The sequence below is a fragment of the Bos javanicus genome, chromosome 10, assembly GCF_032452875.1.
Source record: "Bos javanicus breed banteng chromosome 10, ARS-OSU_banteng_1.0, whole genome shotgun sequence".
Taxonomy (NCBI): Eukaryota; Metazoa; Chordata; class Mammalia; order Artiodactyla; family Bovidae; genus Bos; species Bos javanicus.
The window spans coordinates 18,623,175-18,647,818 of NC_083877.1; the positions used below are offsets into that span (position 1 = coordinate 18,623,175).

A 24,644-nucleotide genomic window follows, 5' to 3' on the forward strand; every position below is an offset into this window, starting at 1 on the left:
ATGCTCTGCTCCACACTGAACACGCAGCGGTGCATCAAGTGTAAGCAGACTGTCCTCAGAGCTCGTGTTCTGACTGGGGAGATACAAAATAAAGATGCTGACAAGTCACTGCCTCTGGCCAGCATATCGGGGGTGGTGTGTGTTTGGGAAAACAGCCAAGCTGACAAGGTAGATGGGAGACTTCCCAGGTGGTCCAGTGGTTAAGACTTCACCTTCCAGTAGAGAGGGTGTGGATTTGATTCCTGGTCATGGAGCTAAGATGCCATATGCCTTGGGGCCAAAAAAACAAAATATAAAACAGAAGCAATATGGTAAAAATTTCAATAAAAACTTAAAAATGATCCATATAAAAAAATCTTTAAAAAAAAAAAAAAAGAAGAAAGTGAGAGGGCAGCAGTGGAGAAGAGGAGGTAGGCAGAGTTTGCAACTTTATTTTTTTTAACTTTATTTCATATTAGGGTAGAGCCAATTAACAAATAGTGTTGTGAGAGTTTCAGGTGAACAGCAAAGGGACTCAGCCATACATATATATGTATCCATCTTCCCCAAACTCCTCTCCCATCCAGACCACACACAACACCCAGCTACACAGTAGGACCTTTTTGGCGATCCATTTTAAATGGATAGCAGCATGCACATGTCCATCCTAAACTCCACAAAGATCTCTTCCCCTATCCATCCCCCGCTGGCAAGGGGTTGCAACTTTAAATAGGATGATTAGGGGTGCAGGAGGAGCCAGCTACATGGATAGCCGGGTCAGGGTTCCAGACCAGAGTCGAGCTCCAGGAGCACACGCAGTGTGTTCAGAGACCAGGGGAACCAGGCATCGCAGGAGGAGAGAAGGTCAGATGCTTGGGGTGCCAGGGAAAGATTATGTTTTCACCATGAGACAGAAGAGAGGCTAGCAGGGACCTGGACAGAGGAGGGACAGGATTTGAGTAAGGCTGGCAGCCTGAGCCATGATTTCTGCACTCGCATGAGCTGGGCCCCCAAACCCATATTCTCCTGGATTAAACTATGAGCCTGGGAGGCAAGCTGAGAAATACCATTTCAGTGAAAATATTGATTTATGAAAGTCTACTCGGTACAATGTAACAAGAGCCATAAAGCTCTTCAGCTTTCACTTAATATTTCCCTGCCAGGGAATTCATCCTGAGGAGAGAATTTAATAAAGCAGTGTTTTTCCAGAGTGTTTTCAATAATAATTTTTTCATTTTGCGTTTTCGTGTTAATAATCATCTTTTTTAAATTGGCGTGAACATGTCATTGTAAGAGCTGTGTGACTATTATGATTGAACATTCACCTATGCTTAGAAATTTTGGTTTATCTTCACCTTTTAAAAATTATAAATAGCGTTGCCATTAAAATGACTGTGCATTAAAAAATATATAGGCATAGGACTTCCCTGGTGGTCCAGGGCCTAAGACTGTGCTCCCAATGCGGGGAACCAGAGGGCTTCCCTAGTGGCTCAGCAGTAAAGACTCCTCCTGCAGTTCAGGAGATGCAGGAGATGCGGGTTCCATCCCCAGGTCGGGAAGATCCCCTGGAGAAGGGAATGGGCACCGACTCCAGTATTCTTGCCTGGAGAATCCCATGGACAGAGGAGCCTGGAAAGCCACAGTCCATAGGGTTGCAGAGAGTCAGACACGACTACAGCAACTGAGCACGCATGCACAGGGAGCTGGATTCCGCGTGCGGAATGCCACAGTGAGGATCCCGAGTGCCAAAACCAGGGCCCAGCAGAGCCTGAATAAATAAATAAATATTTTTGGGGGAAAAAATATACAGGCATGAACATATACGCCACATATAGTTGCCCTGACAGCAGCCCAACACCACCTTTGTCTCCAGCCCTGGAACCAAGTAGTACAGTAAGTCCCCTACACAAGAATGAGTTCCATTCTGAGAGCACGTTCAAAAGTCCAATTTTTTCGTAAATCCAACAAAGTTAGCCTAGGTACCTGACTAACACACTCGGCTATATAATACTGTACTGTAATAGGTTTATATTTTCACACAAATAATACATAAAAACAAACACAAAAAAATAAAATATGTTTAATCTTACAGTACAGCACCTTGGAAAGCACAGTAGTGGAACACAACAGCTGACGGCGAGTGGACAGGCAAGAAGAGTTACTGAGTGGAGGAGGGAGAGGAGGTGGGAGACGGTAGAGCTGAAGGATCATCAGCGGTAGGAGACGGAGGGCGAGCTGAAATTTCACTCATGCCTGACACAGATGCAATGCACCCTCACATCTTTGAAATTCAAAACTTGAAGATTTGTATCTCGGGGACTTACTGTATTACATTAATTGTCATGGGCTGAGCTAACACAAGAAGAATGGAGTTGAATTTAGTAAAAGGTTTATTCATGCCAAGCAGAGGCCAAATTATGGCACAGATCTGCTGTTTGAAGCAAGAATCTGCAGGGGGGTGGGTAGACGAGAGTGGTGACTTACTGCTCATTAGCGCCAAACCCAAAGGAACCCAGACAATTGATGCCTCTCCGTGTTGTGTTTTCATTTGCAGTCAGCTTTCACTCGAATCTCAAAGAAGGGCAATGCCAAAGAATGTTTAACTACTATACAGTTGGACGCATTTCACATGCTAGCAAGGTAACGTTCAAAATCCTTCAAGCTAGGCTTCAGCAGTATGTGAACTGAGAACTTCCAAATGCACAAGCTGGGTTTGGAAAAGGCAGAGGAACCAGATATCAAATTGCCAACATTTATTGGATCATGGAGAAAGCAAGGGAATTCCAGAAAAACATCGACTTCCGCTTCATTGACTATGCTAAAACCTTCGACTGTGTGGATCACAACAAAATGTGGAAAATTCTTAAAGAGATGGGAATACCAGACCACCTGACCTGCCTCCTGAGAAACCTGTGTGCAGGTCAAGAAATAACAGTTAGAATCAGACATGGAACAACACACTGGTTCAAAATCGGGAAAGGAGTATGACAAGGCTGTATATCATCACAGGGCTTATTTAACTTATATGCAGAGCACATCATGTGAAATGCCAGGCTGGATGAAGCTTAAGCTGGAATCAAGATTGCTGGGAGAAATAAAAACCACCTCAGATATGCAGATGACACCACGCTAACGGCAGAAAGTAAAGAGAAACTAAAGAGCCTCTTGATGAGGGTGAAGGAGGAGAGTGAAAAAACTGGCTTAAAACTCAACATTCAAAAAATTAACATCATGGCATCTGGTCTCATCACGTCACGTTTGTAAATAGAAGGGAAAAGGTGGAAACAGTGACAGACTTTATTTTCTTGGGCTCCAAAATCACTGTAGACGGTGAGCACTGCCATGATATTAAAAGACTTGCTCCTTGGAAGGAAAGCTATGACAAACCTAAGTGTTAGTCAGTCATGTCTGACTCTTTGTGACCCAATGGACTGCAGCCTCACCTGGCTCTTTTGTCCACGGAATTCTCCGGGCAAGAATACTGGAGTGGGTTGCCATTTCCTTCAAACCTAGACAGTGTATTAAAAATCAGGGACATAACTTTGGCAACAAATGTCCATATAGTCAAAGCTATGGCTTTTCCAGTAGTCATGTATGGATGTGAGAGTTGGACCATAAAGAAGACTGAGCACCAAAGAACTGATGTTTTCGAATTGTGGTGTAGGAGAAGACTGTTGAGTGTTCCTGGACTACAAGGAGATCAAAACCAGTCAGTCCTAAAGGAAATCAACTCTGAATATTTATTGGAAGGACTGAGGCTGAAGCTCCAATACTTTGGCCACCTGATGCAAAGAACTGACTCCTTGGAAAAGACCCTGATGCTGAGAAAGATTGAAGGCAGAAGGAGAAGGGGACAGCAGAGGATGAGATAGTTGGATAGCCTCATTGACTCAATAGACATGAGTTTGAGCAAATTCCAGGAGATAATGGAGGACAGGGGAGCCTGGCGTGCTGCAGACCATGGGTTGCAAAGAGTCCAACAACATGACTTAGCAACCAAACAACAGCAATCCATGTTATGGGAGTTTCAGAAAAGCATTATCTGTTTTATCAATATCATTGCCATTAATTCTGTTTATTCTGAAATACTTTGGGGAAGGGAATGGCAACCCACTCTGGTATTCTTGCCTGAAGAACTACATGGGCAGACCATGGGATTGCAAAGAGTCAGACACGAGTGAGTGACTAACACTTTCAACGTTCACTTTCCTTCTGAAATACTTACTGATTTCATTTTGATTATATAATTCTATAAGAGTTACAACCCCTTTATTCAGATTTATTTTTGCAACATTATGTGAAGTAAAGTGAAAGTCAATCATTTGTGTCTGATTCTTTGTGATCCCATGGACTATGCAGTCCATGGAATTCTCCAGGCCAGAATACTGGAGTGGGTAGCCTTTCCCTTCTCCAGAGGATCTTCCCAACCCAGGAGTCGAACCCAGGTCTCCGGCATTGCAGGTGGATTCTTTACCAGCTGAGCCATAAGGGAAGCCCAACAACATTGTGATTAAACATTAAATTATTTAATTCAACATAATGGGTGAATGAACTAATTATTTTCCTTTACCTGTTGCCTGAACATTACTCAAGCATGAGCAACATTGGAATAACCAGTCGCTTGAAACATCAGACATTGGAAAGAGCTGTTCTGATGCTAATTTGCTGATCTCCCACTCTGGAAGGGCTGGCTGCTCCTTGGCTGCAGGAAGTGCCTGGGAGAGCAGTGGAGGTAGCATTACCTGTTCTGGCCTGATCATGAAGGTCCCCAGTTCACCAGGGCTCCTCACTAGGGCTCTGACCGAGTGGTCCAGCACAAATTCAGTTCATCTATTCAGGTGGTGATCATACTCTGGGGGAAACAACAGGCAGGTCTCGGTCCAGAAATTTCTCCATCTCCAGGCTCAGGGCATCCACCCTTTATCGTCTCTGAGGATCTCTCTCAGGCGATCTCAGACTTCACGTGGCGACCTTCTCCCAGCGCCTTTCGTCTTCCCTGCTTTCATGGCAGCAAGAAATTCCCCAGACCCTTGGGCTCCATCCCACCTCCATTCTCAACATCTGCTGAGTGAGACGTCCTCTGGGGCCACGTGTTTGCCTAATCCTGTTGCTCTCAGACCTCCTTTTCCTACTGGGTAAGTATACTGTGATAAAGATTCCTAAGTCTTCATTCAGCAAACATCCTGCCAGCTCAGGGCTCCCCAAACCCTGGTCGTCTGGTCCTTGAGGCAAATGCCCCTAAAATACAGAAAAGCCGAATTCTAGTCAAAAACAACAGACAGCTCTAACCGTTTTAACAAATCACATGCACAGTTCTTATGGGAACAGGAAATTCTCACAGAAGAATGTATCTTTTAATTCTGAGGTGGCGGTCAATGATGCAGTTCAACAAATTTAACATCCTTTCCATTCAGCATCCCTTTCCTAGATGTTTATGATATACAGGAGCTGTGACACCCAAGAACCAATGCATCGTAACAAAACCTTGCAGAGATTCTCATCAGGGAAGGAAGACGTGGAAAAGACTGTTCTTCTTTGGAGCTTTGGCAGAAAAATAAAGCTATGAATTAAACCCTGGGTAACTTTGCCAGGATTCATCCCTAAAATCTTTTAAATCCTGTGCCTGAATTTTCAAGTACTAATGAACTTTTTTCCTTTTCTATAAATTTTTAAGAAAAAATTTCCAAATCTATTATAGAACTTGGGGAGTCACACAGTGCAGGAAGACAAAGCTTTTCTCGTGGAGTAACATCTCCATCTTGTGGCTATTTGGAGTACTGCATGAAGATCAAGCTCCTAATTTTGTAACTTGGTCTCAATGGACATAAGTTTGAGTAAACTGTGGGACCTGGTGATGGACAGGGAGGCCTGGTGCGCTGCAGTCCATTGGACACGACTGAGCGACTGAACTGAACACCCATGGATCTTAGATCTGGGAGAGAACTTGAGAGATCGTCTAGTTCAGACCCCTGCCTTCACACAGGTGAAACTCCATTATTTCTTTACTGTGACAGCCCAGAGAGGTCATGAGGCTCGTCCAAGGTCACACAGCTATTAAGCATCTTACCTGAGGCTCCTGCAATCCTCTTGTCACTTTTTTGGGAAAGGAAAATTTCCTTCCAACAAGATCCTACTGATTATAAGACGGACCAACAGAGAGGTGTTCTGGTTGAAGCATAGATGGGCTGCCCTTGCCACTCCCCTTCCTCAGCCCACCTTGAAAACCATCATCTTATACCACGGGCTGCTTCCTGGTAAATCTGTGGAAACATTACTGTAGAAACCTGGGAAAGAGCTCTAGGAAAATATCTCCATCCTGGGGTAGTTTGTTATTTGAACAGTTTTCTGTTCTGGCTTAAGAAAACCCTTTTTATTAAAGCATATTCTCCTTTTATCATGACTATCAACAACTCTTTATTTTTACAGATCTCTTCCCAGAGAATCTCTAAGTTGACTTGTTTTCAGTTGCAAGTAAATGTTTCAAACTTCCTGGGACAGAGTCAGCGGTAAAGCTGGCTGTAGGCATGACAGCAGCAGGAACACACGCAGGCTTGCTACATGTTGGGCCCTGGCCTGGACTCTGCCATGTGGGCACCACGATCTGAGCAGTGAGGTGGTTCTTTTGGAGGCACGAGCAAGAGGGCAGGGTACGAGAAAGGAGCAGCAAACTCTGCTAGGAATTAGGGGAAGCTTTCATGCACCTGTTTGGTCCGTCATTCAATAAATAATTGCTGGGACTTCCCTAATGGTCCAATTGTTAAGAATCCACCTTCCAGTGCAGGGGACACAGGTTCTATCCCTGGTCGGGGAATTAAGATTCCACGTGCCACGGAGCAACTAAGCCCACGCACCACAACTACTGAGCCCGAGTGCCACAACGAAGACCCAATGCAGCCAAAACAAAAGAAAATTTTTTAAAAAGAAAACTAAAAATTGCTGATGAGTGAATTGAAGATCATGTAAATAAATGGAGAGGCCAGTTGTGGTCATGGGTTGGAACACTCCACATAGTAAAGACATCAGTTCTCTCCAAATTTGATCTATAGATTTAACACAATTCCAATCAAATATTGCAGCAATAAATAAATAATTGTCAGACTCCTTCTCTGTGTCAAGTCTTTCAACAAGATAAACACACTTTCTGATCTCAGAAATCTCCTGGTTCTAGCTGGAGACAGGCGATAACGATGAGACGAAGAGATGGATAAGAGAGTTTCTGATTAAAACAGGGCTGTGGGGAGAAATCATAGAGTCCCGATCTGAGGAAAGACACTGGAGTGCAGTTTTAAACTGTGAGGAAGAGTCAGCCGCAGGAGGAGGGCAAGGGTCCTGGGGCCTGCCAACAGTAAGTATCCCAGGTGAGATAAATCAGAGAAAGAGAAATACCGCAGAGTAACTTTTATGGAGGCTCCCCAGGTGGCGCTAGTGGTAAAGAACCCACCTGCCAGTTCAGGCGACAAAGACACAGGTGGGAGCCCAGGGTCGGAGGATCCCCTGGAGGAGGGCATGGCAACCCACCCCTGTATTCTTGCCTGGAGAATCCCCATAGACAGAGGAGCTTGGGGGGCTACAGCCCATGGAGTCACAGAGAGTCAGACACAACTGAAGCGACTTAACATAGCACATGACTTCCAAATGGGATCTAAAAGACCTAAATGTAGAAACAGAGAGTAAAATGCTGGTTTTCAGGGGCTCGGGATGGAGGAAAAGGGAAGATGTTTGTCAAAGGCTACAAACTTCCAGTTATAAAATGAATATGTTCTGGGGACCTGATGTACAGCATGGGGACTATACTTGACAACACCGGTGGTATATACTTGAACGTTGCTGAGAGAACAGATCTTTAATCACATTGGAATATATGAGTGTATCGAACCAACACATTGTCCGCCTTAAATTTACACAGTTGTATGTTAGGGGAAGTTTTCACGCACCGTTTGGTCATAACCGTATCTCAATGAAGCTGGAATTTTATTATCAAATAAATAGATAAATAAATCCTCAAAATAACACCATAAAAAAAAAGATGGGACTTCCTGGGAGTCCAGTGGTTAAGACTCTGTGCTTCCACTGCAGGAGGCAAATGCTTAATCCCTGTTTGGGAATTAGGATCCTAATGAAGAGAGAGAGAGAAAAATGCCAGGTGCTCTCATTCAGAGAAAAATGCAGGGTGCCGCCATGCCAGCTCGCTTCTTCCAGGAGGGGGCGCTGATGCACAGTTCAGCAGACCCTGTCAGAAGCTAGAATCTGGAATTTTCCTCGGTTGCATTGCCCCTTTCCGCTTAGCTCCTCAAAAATTACACAGCAAGCTAAAAATGGTCAGTGAAGACAGATTGGGGTGGGCGTGTGAGGGCGAAGGGAAAAACAGAAAAAACTTAGACTTGAGAGTATGTCCAAAATCATCAACAAAAATTTTTCACAGTGTCTGCTTATATGAATATGTATTTTAATTAAAATTTTATTTAATAAAATTTCACTCATAAACAAATTTGTAGAGATAATGGTTCAGTGAAATCCCAAGTACCTATCTCCCACAACAGCCACTACCAACCTTAGTTCTCATTTCATATCCATTCATTCATTATTTTTTTTTTTTTCCTGGCATCTTTAAAAAGCAAATCCAAGACATTGAATCACTTCTCTGGCAAATGCCTCAGAACATGTCTCTAACAGTTACAAAATTCTCTTTTATTAGACATAACCACAATACCACTGTCATAACACACCAAATCAAAAACAATTCCTTAATGTGTTCTGATTGTGTGTACTTGTTTGTAAACATTTTTAATTTTCAAAATAATTTCAGAATTCCAGAAAACTGATTTTAAATTTCAGTGTCTTATTCCAGAGTCTTTACCCTAAGATTATATCTGGGAATAAAATAATAGATCAATAAAGTTAAAAGTTACCATTCCATGAGGATTATTAAATAAATACATAAATGGCCATCCTTTATGCTGAAGAAGCAGCATAACAACATAAAAGATCAGTGAAATACTATTTTTTATTAATGATATTAAATCATGTTTAATAAAAATTTTATAATTAAATAATTTTTATTAAATAACATTATTAAATAAAAATAATTTTTATTGAATGCATTAAATTTAATTCAATATCAACCAGAATGCCTCTGACTTAACAGAATTCATTTTGGTTTTGTATACAAATGCCGTAGAGTTTGTAGTATTTTGTACCTTGCTATTTCATCGTAACATTTTTCTGTATAACCCCCTTTCAATGGCAGAAAAATAGCCATCTGGGAAATGCACCATAATTTATTAACTGAAAAAATGTATTTCTCTATTTCCAATGCATGGTAACCGAAAACAACATCTTCTAGATCATGATGTAGCGTTTGTGTAAGAAATTCCACTAAAAAGCAGGTCTTCCAGACCCCTTCAACGATACTAGGGGGCAGGAAGAGCATTGCAGAGCCCGTGTTCTGGGGAGACGTTTGCTCTTTTCAGGGATGCAGGAGACCTTTGTGGCCAGAACCTGGAGCAGAGGCTAGACTGCAGCCCCGCCTAAAAGATAAGCAGCGGCCGGTCCACCCAGGACCCCTCATGTACATGGACTGCTTTGAGCATAGGCATGTTCTAAAATGCCGTCCTGAAAAACATATCTTCCATCACTGTGGAAAGGCACCAGATTTTTGTTACCTCAATTTACTATCTTCACCAAATTAATAAATGGAACTAATAAGGAATGTCATTAAACACAGCTAGCTTCAATATCATAAGTCAGGAAGGAAAATATGCCAGATGATACATGCGAACATGGTCATCTAAACAGTTCGATTTGGGCAATTTCTTTATCCCCACGCAGATGTCAGAAAGTTGTCTGGACCCTCAAGAATAAACTGCAACAGACACAGGGATAGCGGGAATCTTTGTATCAGCGTCTGTTAACCCTCCATGGTCACAGGACAGTCCAATTCTCACCACACACACTCACACCTGCACACTCATGCACAGAAACACACAGTCACACTTGCATACACGCACACCTGCAGGTAATTCCCAGTCACATCTGATGCAACCCCAGAGCCTGTCCCTTAAAAGCAAACATAGAAAACAAAGGTTCCAACAGAGTCATCCTATTACTTTTCTCTAGAAGTGTTTTTGTAGATTGAGTCTAAGAATCTGCATTTCACAGACAAGCTGAGAAGAGAAATGCCAGCTCAAAGTCACTTTCCACAGCCTAGAACATCTGCTTTATCCTTTTAACCTAGAAGGAGACAGAGCGGGTCTGGAGGAGATTTTCTTTATTAAATATATGAAGATGATATTTTAAAAATTATATCCCCATTGTTTTTTCCTCCCTACCCTTGGGCAGATACATTTTCCCAAAATAACCAGCTTATCTGCGTTTGAATCTCACCTCTGTCACCCTAGCTGTGCGACATTTAAAAATCAAAGTGTCAGTTGCTTAGTCGTGCCCTGTTCTTTGTGACCCCATGGATTGTAGTCCTTCAGGCTCCTCTATCCGTGGGATTTTCTAGGCAAGAACACGAGTGGGTTGCCATTGCCTTCTGCAGGGGATCTTCCTGACCCAAGGATCAAACCCAGGTCTCCCACGTAGCAGGCAGATATTTTACCGTCTGAGCCACCAGGGAAGCCCACCCATGTGATGTTGGGGAGGTCACTAAACCTCTCTGTGAGAGGAAGATAGCAATGCGTCTCTGACAGTGTTGTGAGGATGGAGTTCACACATATAAACGCATAGAACTGCATCTGTCACACAACAGTTTCTTAGGCAAATATTTCCGATTATTATCGTTTAAGGTCATGTTTATTTCAAATTAGCTAACCTTTTTTTAAAAAAACACAAGCTTTATCTTAATTATAATTATGATACATGTTCATTATTAAATATTCTTACAACACAGAAAAATATAAAGAAAATTAAACAGTAAAATTCTTCTTCCAAGAAACCTGCCGACTTTGAGCATCCTTTTGGACAGTTCCTGACTCAGCAGGACATCACACCGGAGATAAAGTTACATGCCTGGCGGCCCGGGACTCCTCCCGGATCTTTGTCATGGGAAGTGCTTCCTGCATCTGTGATAACAGATTGGTGGTCTGTCTCCAGGAAATACCACCGCTGAGGCCAGTGTTTCTCCACTGGGGACGAGTCTGCCCCTCATGGGGGACATTCAGCAGTGTCTGGAGACACTTTTGGTTGTTGCGGTTGGAAAGGAGATGCCACTGGCGTCCAGTGGGGGGAGGTCAGGGAAGCTACTAAAGTCATATGATTCACAGAACAGCCCCATGAGGAATTATCTGGTCAACATGTCAGTCGTGCCCAGGGGAAAAACCCGGCTTTCAGGTTGTTCCATTTCTAGGAGATAATAAATACTATAACCCGGAGGGTCAGTCAGCTAGAAAACAACGGTAGTGTTGCGCCTATTGAACTTTTAAATACTTCCGTACTGGTTTTCAAGGAGACAGATTTTCTCTTTGGGGGCTCCAAAATCACTGCAGACAGTGACTGAAGCTGAAGCTCCCAATTCTTTGGCCACTTGCTGCAAAGAGCCAACTCATTGGAAAAGACCCTGATGCTGGATGGAAAAGATTGAAGGCAGGAGGAGAAGGGGATGACAGAGGATGAAATGGTTGGATGGCATCTTCGGCTGAAGGGGCATAAGTTTGAGCAAACTCTGGGAGATAGTGAAAGGCAGGGAAGCCTAACATGCTGCAGTCCATGGGGTCGCAAAGAGTTGGACATGACTTAACGACGACGGAACAGCAACTGGTTTTCAAAGAGCTCCCAGCCCTCATGCCACACCCCGCTCAACCCCTCTCTGATCACCAGAGGTTCCCAGGGCCCAGCACTAAAGGGAAGACACCAGGCCCAGCAAGAGGTGGGCACACGTCCAGGACCAGGCATCCGCCTCAGCAGTACAGCTGTTGTGATTAAGCCAAGGCCCAGCCTGAGCAGCTGCTAGATGTTGGCCTTGCCCTTGGGTAACAGGAGAGAAGAGCCAGACCATGAGAAGCTTTCCATTCTCACACACACAAACACTGAACCATTTCTTCATAAATATTTCCTGTGATGATGAGGAGGAGGATTGGTTATGTTGATTTCAGATAAGCTTTTTTTGAAAAAACATAAAACAACTTAAAAGAACTCTGTTTTATCCTGATCATCTGATAACACGTGTTTACTATTAAACATTCAAAGGAAACAAGATTTTCTGATTGTAGTGAGGATCTCTGCTGATCATAGCTCTGCTGGAGGATGGAGAAGCCCGCCTCTCTCAGCACCAGGAAAAAAGAGCGTTTAAGGGACTTCCCTGGCAGTCCTGTGGTTAGCACTCCACACTTCCACTGCCGGGGGCACAAGTTCGATCCCTGGTCGGGGAACCAAGATCCCACATGCTCTGCCGTGTGGCAAAAACATTGTTACAAAGATTTTTTTTAAAAAAAGAGGTCAAAACAGATGTCGTTCACATCAGACACCACTAAAAAAGTGGTGTCTCCCCACCTTACTCCCCACTTTCCCTACCCCCTCAATGTGCAGCAGCAGATCAGATATGTCCTCCATAGCATGTCTTTCATCTGCTCGTCCTTGGATGGGGCCAGGAGCCTCTTATGTTCTGCTCTGACCTTTGAAACAATTCTAGGAGAGAGACTTCAGCAGCCAAAAGCTGGGAAACTGCGCAAGGAATATGTGATTATTTCTAAATGTTATCTTGAAAAGGAAATAAAGAGGCTTTGTTGAGAAACTTTCCTGCTGGTGTTGGCCCCTCAGAGTCCTGACCCTTCCACTCACTGCTCTAGAAAAAGAAACCATTAATTAACTCAGGCCCTGCAGAGAAGAAAAAGAATCCCATGATCTTTGGCCAGACACTCCTCCGAGACACAGGAAATCAAACTGTGCATGCTGGTGTGCAGCTGGATTGAGGTTGGAACAGTGTGGGCACATTTCCCTGGAAATGCGCTTGGGACGAATGGCTGCCCAGCGTTCCACCACAAGGACAGAGCATACTTGATCTAGCCAGTTGTCTAAAGCTGGGTGTTTTACTAAAATCGCTGCAGAGAACAGCCGTATAATTCAATCTTTGTGACTTTTCCAGAGAGTGGTTTCCTAGAAGTGGAATTGCTCGGTCCTGGGCTCCGGAGCCCATGCACTCATCACTAGCTATCCTTTTTCTGAGATAGTGAAGACTCTTGGATGAGCAAACAAAGAGAGAATTTTAAAGAAATCCCTGAAGACATGTTCCCAAATGCTGTGAAGGAGGTTTGCAGCAAATGAAAAGCCTGTGGCAGCCACGGGCTGAATAGGAGCCAAGCCATCCAGCCCAGGCAGCCTGATCAGCAGCGGATTCATCCCAGGGACCACTGCTTCCTCCCAATGGCAGATCCCAGGTCATCTCTCAGGCCTGGGACCTGGTCATACCAGGTAGGAGGACCCTAGACAGGCTGGGGCAGGGGCTTTACCTGCTAGGGTCTTCACCATCCAGAGGGAAGTCAGTTCTGCAGCCTTCACCATGTACCCGTCTCCCTGCCAACCCTAGCCCCCCAGCCCCCACCGCCACCCCGTCCCAGACTCTTCCAGGGAGTCAGAAGGAAGTTGCTGACCTGTCCCCTGGGGGAATAATTGTATTAGTGATAAGGTGGCCTCTGGCGGCTTCGTCAGCAGATTCAAGGCTTTGGGCTGAGTAATCCTTTGGTGTCTGCCCCAGCAGCTGGTGGTCACAGATCGGGGAGAAACCTCCCTCTCCCCCAGCCCTGCTGGACTGTCATCTTTTCCCCCAGCACAGTCACACCTCTGGCTGGGCCTGAGGGCCAGGATGAAACAGGAGCTCGGCTGGGATCAAAATGACACGAAGAGCCGATATAATAAAATCAAAACAAACTGTAAGAACAAACAGGTCAAACACTGCCGGTACTGCCGGTGTCTTCTATTCATTTATTTTTTATTCTATACCCATTCTAGAATACCAAGAAAAGAAGGACAAGCTAAAAATAAGCTTCTGTCTATTAAGTGCCTTGTGATCCACATGCCCAGCTGACCTGATGCTCTGAAGCTGGCCCCTGGAGTCACCCATTGACTGAGGAGAAAAAGTGGACCTGGCATGAGGTCCAATATTAAGAACAATATCTGGCCCTGGAGGTGCCTCTAGAAAGAGAGGAGTCAGGGCAGACTGCCTGGAGGAGGTGAGCCCTGAATAGGCCTTGAAAGATGGGAGCGACTGGGCAGATAGAGCAGGGGGGCAGGACAACTCAGATGGAGAAGAGCAGAGAAGACTCGCTGGGGGAAAGAAGTCCCTCCTTCTCTGCTTCCCCACTCAACTCTCCCCCTGACAGCCCCTCCCCAAGGCCTTCAACTCCTTCCTTGAGGTCCTTCCCACACACTTGCTGAGAGGAAACTGAGGAACCCAGCCACGGAGCAGTCCTGGTGTCCACCTGCTCCCAGCATCTGCCTCCCTGCTGGGGGCTTCAAGAAAAACCCCGTACCTGCCCAGACTGTCACTGTCTTTACTCTCAGCTGGGCCTCAGAGTCCCTAGCTGAGTCCCTTTCCTAAGCCAGCGGCTTCAGACCTCATGTCTCCAAGGCATTCCCCCTAAGCTCTGCTCTCACCCCAGCTCCCTTCCACCTGCCACCTCCCTCTCACTTTGGACTGTGCTAACCCCTGCTGTGTCACCTCCTCTAATGCCACCACAACCCCCCTTGGCTCTAGTCTCCCCAGTCTAGAGATGATGAGACTGAGTCTGAGAGGCAGAATCCCTTGCCAAACTCACACAGCCAGGAAGATGTAAAACCAGGGTCTGAGAGGAGGTACGCTGACTGGGAGACTTCCTGAAGCCCTGGGTTCTCAGATTCCTTCCAGACGACCTCTCTCCAGGTCAAAGCCATCCCTCTACGTATGCCCTGCACCCCCAGGCTTGCTCAGGGATTGAATATTTGATTTATATCCCATCTTCAGGTTCACCCTCTCCCCCTGCCTCTTTCTCCTCTCTATCTCTCATTATAAAAACACTCCTGAATTTGAAGATGGAGGAGGGACCATGAGCCAAGGAACACTGGTGGCCACGGTAAATAAAATAGGAATGCATTCTCCTCTGGGGCATCCGGGAGCGTCAAAGTCCTGCCAACATCTTTGTGTCTGACTTATTGCGACCCCATGGACTAAACAGGCCATGGAATTCTCCAGGCCAGAATACTGGAGTGGGCAGCCTTTCCTTTCTCCGGTAGATCTTCCCGACCCAGCAATCGAACCGGGATCTCCTGCATTGCAGGCGGATTCTTTACCAACTGAGCTATTAGGGAAGACCTTCATTTTAGCCCAAGGAGACCCATTTCAGGCTTCTGACCTTCTAAAACTTACAGATATTTATCCTAAGCTCCTAGCGTGGTCATTTGTTACAGGAGAAATATGAATCTAATACAGATTTATGTTCCACCAGACATCGTCCCTCTGAGCTGAACTAAAGCCTTTCAATACAATCAGTGAGCAGTGAAGGTATTTTGTGTTGAACTCTTACCTTAAATAGAAGAATAATAAAATCAGTCAGTTTGAAGAGGTTGTACCCCATTAGCTGGTACAGGGAGTTTAATAGTGCCTAAATGTAAATATTGCTTTCACTTTGAGGCCCTGGAAGATTTAAGATAGGGAAAGTAAATCATTATAAAAATTAAGATCACACATTATAAAAGGAAAAAAAAAAGGAACTCCTATTCTCAAATATTTTTCTTTTGATATCTCCCTAGACAAGGGAAAAAGCCCTTTCCTCAATGTGGCCCTTCCTACAAACCCCTTGGCCTGTCTCCTTCTCCTCTCAGCCCATCGCTGTTTCCAGTCCTCCCCAACACTACCAACCCTTCCCAGGGTCTGCTGTCCCCTCCTTCAGAACAACTCTCGCCATGGTGCCAGCTGGCCCCTGCTGCTAAAGCCCAGCAGAGTGACTGCTCAGAGTCTTCTTGGAGAGTACCGTGGTGGAAAGTGGGAGTTTGGGGGTAAGGCACAAGTTTGAAACCCCTGTCTTCATCCCGTCTCCTCCATCACTCTGTAGCTGTGTGGCCAAAAGGGAATTGCTTAACCTCTCTGAGCCTCAGTTTCCTGATCTGTGAGTTGGGAACAATGATGATAACTCCTTAATAGGGAAGCTGTGAGGCTTGGCAGCATTTGTGTAAGTACTCTTCTTAATGACGTCCTCTCCCTTATTACTGAGGATACAAATGACCTCCTAAGACACGTGACCTGGTAGACGCCCCCATCCTTGAATCATCCCCTGCTCTTGTTCCCATGACCCACGCTGTCCCGATTTCCCCTCTTAGCTCCTTTGCCAGCGGATCCTCCTTGGCCTAGACTTCCAGGATTAGGGGCCCTCAGTTCAGCCTCAGGCACTTTCCTTCAGCATGGGATGCTCCAGGTGATCCATCGATCCTGAGGTTTCAGGGACCATATCTGTACAGACAAGCCAGGAATGGGTTGGTTGTGGTGTGTGGAGTTGGTCTCCACACCAGACCTCTGGGGGAATCCATAGGTGAAAGTCCGGGGCAGAGACCCAGGCAGGAGTCTGGTGTGAAGTGGCCGTGGAAGCTGTGACTGTGTGTGAGGTCACCCGAGGGGAGAGTGGGAAGGTCTGCTGGGGTACAGGAGATGCAGACGAGTTCAGAGGGACAGAAGATGGTAAAGCCGTGTTCCAGAAGAAGTGGAAGAGAGAGGAGCTTTGGGAAGATGGGACTGATCAGTTGGGTTCAAGGAGATGCCCTTGGCTTTGGGGTTCAGTGAAGCAGGAGACCTTTCGGAGGAGGGTCCTGAGGGACTCCCTGTCGGGGAGGGGTGGAGATGAGGACAGAGGCGGAGGAGCCCAGGTCAGGGGCCGCAGCCCAGTGGCCTCGATCTTCTGAGGCCCCAGAAAGCGGATTACCCTGCAAAGCCCCTCGAGCTGACTTTCCAAATCCCCAATAGTGCTTCCCTGTCACAGGGAGGGTTAACCCCACTTACATAAGGGCCGTGCACCACCCGCTCTGTCCCCTTAACTCCGTGATCCTCCCAGAAGCTTCGCACTGTCCCCCTCCCCCTCAGGCTCTAAGGCTAGGCCAACCCCTGCCCCAGATGCACCCAGAGATGAGCCCAGCTCTGCTGAGGATGCATGTCACACCCAGACCAACAGGGGGCTTTCTGCTCTGGCCTGGGCATGGGGGTGGAGTGGGGGCAGAGGAGCAGGAGAGGAAAGGCTATTTGCTGAGGACTGCTCTAGGATCTCAACAACCCTTAGAAGCAATAATAGTAACAGCCCCATCGTTTATTGCTGTTCTTGTTTAGTTTCTAAGTCTTGTGCGACTCTTTGAGACTGCGAGGACTACAGATCATTAGACTCCTCTGTCCATGGGATTTCCCAGGCAAGAATACTGGAGTGGGTAGCCATTTCTTTCTCCAAGGGGATGTTCCCAACCCAGGGATTGCACCCGCATCTCCTGCATTGGCAGGATTCTTTACCACTAGGCCACCATGGAATCCCCCCATCATTTATTATGCTCCTACTATGAACTAGGCCCCAGAACACTTGGAGAATCATCTTATTAGCTTCCCCAGCTGCTCTACAAGGCAGGTACTCTGGTCACCCCTTTTTCCAGGAGACTGAAGCTCAGACAGGTTAAATCATTGCTCAGGGAGGCATGGCTGGCTGTGAGAGAGCAAGGATTTGAACTTGGATCTGTCTTGGCTGTCTCCACCCTTGCCCCAGGGCTCATCCCCCACCTCAGAACCACCCCTGGGCTCGAGCTGGGAAGACTGAGTCTGGGGAAGCCAAGGGACCAGCTGACCTGGGACTGTGAAGGCAAGTCAGGGTAGGCAGGTGCAGGAGCTGTGTCCTCGCCCCCTCCAGTCTTGCAGGAGACCCTCCACATTGGGCCCAGCGCCCATGGCCTGCAGGCTGGCCTCAGACCCTACATCTAACCCATTTCCACCTGTGATAGGAGTTGCCTCTGTAGGGGCATCTGGGGGCTGCTAGCCCTCCAGGGGTGCCCAGACCCTTAAATCCTGAGCCCTAAGTAGTCTCTTATCAAGGGATTAGGTGAGAAGCACTGGGGCAGAAAGCTGGACTTACCCAGGACCAGCAGTGAGCACCCGTGTGTGGAGCCACACACACCTGTCCCCAGACCCACTTGTCCTGGCGTAGGTGGAGTCCACACCTCCCTTAACAATTCGAACAGTTCGGGAGCACAGAGCACGAGGAACTGGGCAGCCCGGGAGCTGGTGTGGGGGCAGCAGGAATGACCGGCTCCCAGGGGCACCTTGGTAATGCCGCAGGTGTGGCCGGTTGATCCCCTGTGGAGACAGTAAAGATTAAGAGGATCATAAGCTGCGTCCAGCACTGCCCTGGGAGAAATCTCCCCGAGCCAGAGCTGCTGCTGTGAGGGCAAGTTGGGGCAGCTCCTGAGTTTAGACAGAGGGGGCAGGAGGCAGGAGCACAGAGAGGAGAGGCAAGCGGGAGAGAGAGACAGAGGCAGAAGGAGAGATAGAAGAGAGACAGAGTTTCAGAGAGGGAGGCAGGGCTGGGTCCAGCTCAGAAATCCTGAGGCTTCCCTTAAGCAGGCACTGGCTGCCCTGGGACCTGCCAGGACAGGCCTACAGCGCCCATGAGCTCCAACGTGGCTGCAGCGGTGCCGGCGGCCGTGTCCGCCTCCAGGAAGGAGTCTCCAGGCAGGTGGGGCCTGGGGGAGGAGCCGACAGGTATGGTTAATCTCGAGGCAGATGTAGACCCTTGGGGAGTGGAGTGTGGGTCACAGGTTTGCAGGGACCATGATAGGAGCCAGAGCAACTCAGGCCAAGCCCCCAGGGCTATAGGCAAGTGTAAGGAAACCTGCCAGGAAACCCAGAATCCTAGAAACATGGGGGTCAGAGAGGATAGCTGATCAGATGGGAGAAGAAAGGAGAGAAGAGGGCCCTCAAAGGTCAGGAGCAGAGATCCCTAGTGGCGGTGTCCAGAAGGCTCTTGTGCATGATGGAGCCTGAGCCCACCTGCAGAGAGAGGGACGGGGAAGTGGAGCAGAGAGTGTCACTTGTTGAGAACTGGCCATGGAGAAGTGGGGAGGGGGTGTGACAAGGGACACGTTTTCCAGCTGGGAGAGACACGGGTGTGTCTGAATGTGGGTGGATAGGAACGTGAGGACGGTGAGGGAAGGAGGGTGGAGGGGTCCCTGAGGAGGTGGGAATGGCGTGTCACTGGCCCGGCGCAGCCCCCACCCAGCCCAGGCTTGCCCTTAGGCGTGGGCCCCTCGCTCCAGTGCCGCGTGTGTGGGGACAGCAGCAGCGGGAAGCACTATGGCATCTACGCCTGCAACGGCTGCAGCGGCTTCTTCAAGAGGAGCGTGAGGCGAAGGCTCATCTACAGGTGAGAGAGGGGGCCCCCCACCCCAGAGGAGTCCCCCCTCATCTAGAAGAGCCCCGCCGGCCACTGAGTGTTCTGGGAGGGAGGGAGTGGAGGATGCTCAGGGGAGAAGGGGCTGCAGCCAAAGTGTCTGAAACCCATTGCCCAGGGCCCGGGCAGGACCCTGACTCCCTGGGGCTCCCCTCCACCCGCAGGTGCCAGGTGGGGGCAGGGATGTGCCCGGTGGACAAGGCCCACCGCAACCAGTGCCAGGCCTGCCGGCTGAAGAAGTGCTTGCAGGCGGGCATGAACCAGGATGGTGAGTCAAGAACCCCATCCTGGAGAGGCATGGCAGAAGATATGGGGGTGCATGATCCGTGGGGTGTCCTGACCCTTCCCACCTCCCCAGCCGTGCAGAATGAGCGCCAGCCACGGAGCACCGCCCAGGTCCGAATGGACAGCGTGGAGTCAGAAACGGAGCCCCGGCTGCAGCCCCTGGCGACCCCGCCGGCCCTCGCAGGGCCCAGCTCTCGGGGGCCCACACCTGTCTCTGCAGCCAGAGCCCTGGGACCCCAGGCCCTCACGCCTCCGGGGCACCACCACTTCATGGCCAGCCTGATAACAGCCGAAACCTGCACTAAGCTGGAGCCCGAGGATGGTAAGTGGGCCGATGGCTGAGCTCCAGGTCCCACACCTAGGTCCCTGAAAAGCCACTTCTGCCTGCCTCAGAACAGGGGCTGAGGCACAACCTCTCTTCCGACAGCCGATGAGAATATCGATGTCACCAGCAATGATCCCGAGTTCCCCTCGTCCCCATACTCCTCCTCCTCTCCCTGTGCCCTGGACAGCATCCATGAGACGTCTGCTCGCCTGCTCTTCATGGCCGTCAAGTGGGCCAAGAACCTGCCAGTGTTCTCCAACCTGCCCTTCCGGGATCAGGTATACTCGTCAGGGGGGCTCACGAGTCAGCTGGGCTGGGGGCGCACACCTCCCTGTGCAGGTGATGATTGGAGGGGCACGCAGCTTGGGGATGGTAAAGGCTGGAGACACGCGTGTCTCAGAGTCAGCGATGGTCATGGGCACATATCTCTGGGATATGGCAGTTGGGGTCATCACTTAGGGGACACTGATGGCCAGGTATGCATGGGGACCAGACATTAGAAGGCAGTGTCTATGCCCCTCTGGGTCTTCTTTCCTCCTAGACAAACCCTCCGGCCTTAGATAGAGATGCTCTGTCTTTGTGTCACAGGGTGGTCTGCACACTGTGAACAGCATCAGTGGGCAAATCTGGGCTCCCTTGGAACACAAATGCCCCCCTGACTTCTGGGTTTGAGTTTCAGCCCAGCCTCTTCATGCCTCTGGGCTTCTCATGAGCAAGGCGACCTGTCAGCATCCAGGAGGAGAGGCACGCTGAGCACAGCAGTCCTTAGCCAGTGGTTTGGATGAAGCAGCTCAGAAGCGACTGAGTCTGCTGAGTATGGCCGACTTGGGATGCTGGTGGGGAGTGTCCCTGAGCTGCCCAGCTTCTCACGGCTCCAGGATTTGCCTGTGCTCCACCTCTACCTTTCGATGGAGCCCAGAGAATGTCTTAGAACTGAGGCATCTGGGCTGGATGGTGCCAAGACCCAGAGCTCCGAGCCCCTGGCTGATGTCAAGCAGAGGTCAGAATGTTCTGGGTACCTGGGACCAGCCCGTCCTCTCCTAAGACAGCTGAGAACGTGGCAGAGGTTCCAGGCTGGGCCAGAGGAGCTGTGATCAGCCATCACACTTGCCCTCACCCCCCTCTCTGGGCACAGGTGATCCTGCTGGAAGAGGCGTGGAGTGAACTCTTCCTCCTTGGAGCCATCCAGTGGTCTCTGCCTCTGGACAATTGCCCACTGCTGGCCCTGCCCGAGGCCTCTGCTGGCGGCAGCTCTCAGGGCCGACTGGTGCTGGCCAGTGCGGAGACTCGAATCCTGCAGGAAACCATCTCACGGTTCCGGGCACTGGCAGTGGACCCCACGGAGTTCGCCTGCATGAAGGCCCTGGTCCTCTTCAAACCAGGTCTTTGTCCGAGTCTTAGAGGAGAGTGGGCGGGGATGAAGGCAGGGAATTTTGGTGACTTCCTGCTGCCTCTCACTTTCCCTCCATCACCCTTCATAGACCTGAATGTGTGTAGACTTCTTCCCTGCGAGCAGGAGGGGAGGGCTGCATGGCTCCTGGGCTGCTGGGCTCCCCACTCCTGAGGCCCTGGCTGATGGTGAGGCGGGTGGGGGGCCTGGGAGGGAAGCTCACAGCTGCTGCTTCTCTCCAGAAACACGCGGCCTGAAGGATCCTGAGCACGTGGAGGCCTTGCAGGACCAGTCTCAGGTGATGCTCAGCCAGCACAGCAAGGCCCATCACCCCAGCCAGCCTGTGAGGTGACCTGAGCACCTGCCTACCTGCCCATCTGTCCCTTCAGCTCTCTACCACTCTGCCCACCTTTTTGACACTGTCTTAGGGCTGCACTCATTAGATGGGACAGGGATCTCAGTGCAACCAGCACATGGCTGACACCTACTGTGTGCCAGGCAGAGCACCAGGCCCAGGAATAGGGACCAAAAAAAAGCATAAAGCAAGCTCACTGCTTCTAGGGGATGCCCGGCCCAGTGGCCATGCTGAAGTTGAGGGCCAGCCTAGCGGGTACTGAGGGCTGCATGCATATGAAGGAGACAGAGACCCACTGGGAGGCAGGGTGCAAAGCACTGCTGAGAGGGATTTGTGGAGGCACGGCTGGTGTTGAGGAAGGAGAGGGTATACAAGGAGAGAAACTATCATTTACAAAGGGAGCGTATTAAGTGTTAGTCACTCAGTCATGTCTGACTCTTTGTGACCCCATAGACTGTAGCCCACCAGGCTTCTCTGTCCATGACTGAAGTGGGTACCTAATCCCTTCTCCAGGATCTTCTTAACCCAGGGATCAAACCTTAGCCTCCTGCATTGCAGACAGACTCTTTACCATCTAAGCCACCAGGGAAGCCCATAAAGTGAGGGAGAGAAGCAAATATACATATATTCTTAGGTCAAGAGACCAGTTTGGAAGGCAAAACTGATTGCCGCCAGTGAGAAGGTAGGGGTCTAAACCAGAACGGCTCTCTGGAACCAGCCTGCTCAGGACTTTGAAGGGCAGCCAGAGGCCAAATCTGGTTTGGCAGGCAGAGAGGAGCCACTGCAGATCATTGAGCAGGAGAATGCTTTCCACAGAGCTGGCTTCACGCAGAGGCGTGGTGGTGAGTGCAGAGCCTCCAACAGGGAGGAAGGCAGACCCTGCCATCATCCAGGGAGTCCTTGAAGGTCTGTTTGTGCCTCCAGGTGTTGGGATGGCTCAGACCTGGTATTTGAGTGGATAAAGAATGAGATAGAGGAGCTCTTTGGGGAAAGAGGTAGATGACAGAAAAAGGAAAGTCGGGAGGAAGAGTTTTCAGGGAACATGACAAAATCTGGCATAAGCCATAGGCATGGACCCTAGCCCGGGGCCTGGCTGTGTATGGAGGACAATGGTTACTGGCTGAGACTGGGGCTGTGGGGATGGTGGGGCAAGAGACAGTGCTCTGGGGCTGTCTAGCTTGCCCCAGCACCAGCAGAAGCATGATGGGGGGTGTATGATGGCTCAGTGCCACCCACTTGGCTCTCACAAGAGAAACAAAGACCTTGGTACTGCAAAGCAATTTCAGTAGGTCATTGGGAGGTGGGGGAGGCTTCCCATAGACCTCCGTGGTAGAACGGAGGTTCTGAACCTGGAGCTGTCCCACTTGGATGTGGCCTCCTGACCGTGGGCAATGACCCCAGCTGTTAGATCTCCCACCCAAGGAAGGTCAGCATAATGCGCCCCCATCTGCCTCTCGGGACTTCACCATCTAGCTTCTCTGAGCTGGGAACCCTTGCCTTGGCAAATGGTTCTCATTTAAAAACTACAATGACTATTTTTATGGATGAGTATATCAAGCCATCTTATCATCCTAGGTGGCTTACAGAGAATTTATATCCTTTCTTTCTCCCCACACTACGTGGCTTGTGGGGATATTAGTTCCCCAACCATGGATCAAACCCAGGCCCCATGAGTGAAAGCACTGAGTCCTAATCACTGGACCACCAGGGAATTCCCAGGAATTTATTTTCTTATTCAATATATGTGGTATTAATGATCATGTAATTATAATAATTATATGATTATTAATAATATATTCACATACTATTAATGTAAGTAACTTCTTACTTTATAATCTTTACACATAATAAACAATATTTATTCACTATTTTCATCACACTCCTTAACTAAACACTGGAGGAAGGCCACAGTGGGTCCAGGGTAGGTGAATGGGGCCTTTCCTTGAAATTCCTCCTTACTTGCCCTGGGCACCTCTCATCTCTCCTCTCCATTCCCTCTGCCTCTCCTGGAATGGCGCTGTGCCCAGGACTCAGGCTCTGAAGCTGATAATCACACTGTTGGTGTCCTGTCTCCTGTCCAGGTTTGGGAAATTGCTCCTGCTCCTCCCATCTTTGAGATTTATCAGTTCTGAACGTGTTGAGCTCCTCTTTTTCCGCAAGACCATAGGGAATACTCCGATGGAGAAGCTCCTTTGTGACATGTTCAAAAACTAGTGGAAGTAGAAATAAAATGAGTGCAACCACTCTGTGAAGCAATCTACTGAAGCTAAAAATCTGGGCTACCCTTTGATTTGGCAGTTGCACTCATGGATATGTGTACCTGTCAGAAATGTCCACCAAAAGAATGTTTGAAGCAGCTTTTTTCATAACAGCCCCAAACTGTACAGTGACAGCAGGGTGGACTAATTAACTGTGGTCTATACGTATTCAGTCGTGTCTGACTGTTTGCGGCCTCATGAACTGTAGCCCACCAGGCTCATCTGTCCATGGAATTCTCCAGGCAAGAATACTGGAGTGGGTAGCCATCCCCTTCTCCAGGGGATCTTCCCAACCCAGGGATTGATCTCACATCTCCTGCATTGCAGGCAAATTCTTTACCATCTGTGCCACCAGGGAAATCTTATAAAACAGCAATAAAAAGGAATGAACTATCAATATTGTGTGACAACATGGATCTATTTCAGACACAAACAAAACCATCCAGGCACCAGTTCTGATTATATAAAGTTTAAGAACAGGCAAGACTAAGCAATGGTTGTAGAAGTTAGAATAGAGGTTACCTCTGGGTGGGGGGTGGGGTTGACTGGGAAGGGGCCCAAGGTATGCTAAAAATGTTCTTCATTTTGATCAGGGGGGTGGTTTTGCAAACTTATTCACTCATTAAAAATTAATTGCACCATGCGCTTAAGATTTGTGCACTTTATTGTTGGA

The 24,644-nt window shown here is 48.5% G+C and overlaps 1 protein-coding gene across 1 annotated transcript; it reads left to right on the forward strand.

Moving 5' to 3' along the window:
- On the forward strand, positions 1–24,064 carry NR2E3 (nuclear receptor subfamily 2 group E member 3). The gene is made up of 14 exons (XM_061429880.1): positions 1–168; positions 7,148–7,324; positions 8,089–8,211; positions 13,673–13,872; positions 15,700–15,916; positions 18,151–18,247; positions 18,533–18,670; positions 19,205–19,331; positions 19,523–19,626; positions 19,717–19,965; positions 20,071–20,246; positions 21,104–21,350; positions 21,601–21,706; positions 23,795–24,064. The coding sequence occupies exons 1-14, from the start codon at positions 1–3 to the stop codon at positions 23,925–23,927; spliced, it is 2,262 nt and encodes a 753-aa protein (XP_061285864.1). The 3' UTR covers positions 23,928–24,064.
- Positions 24,065–24,644: the final 580 nt, after the last annotated feature.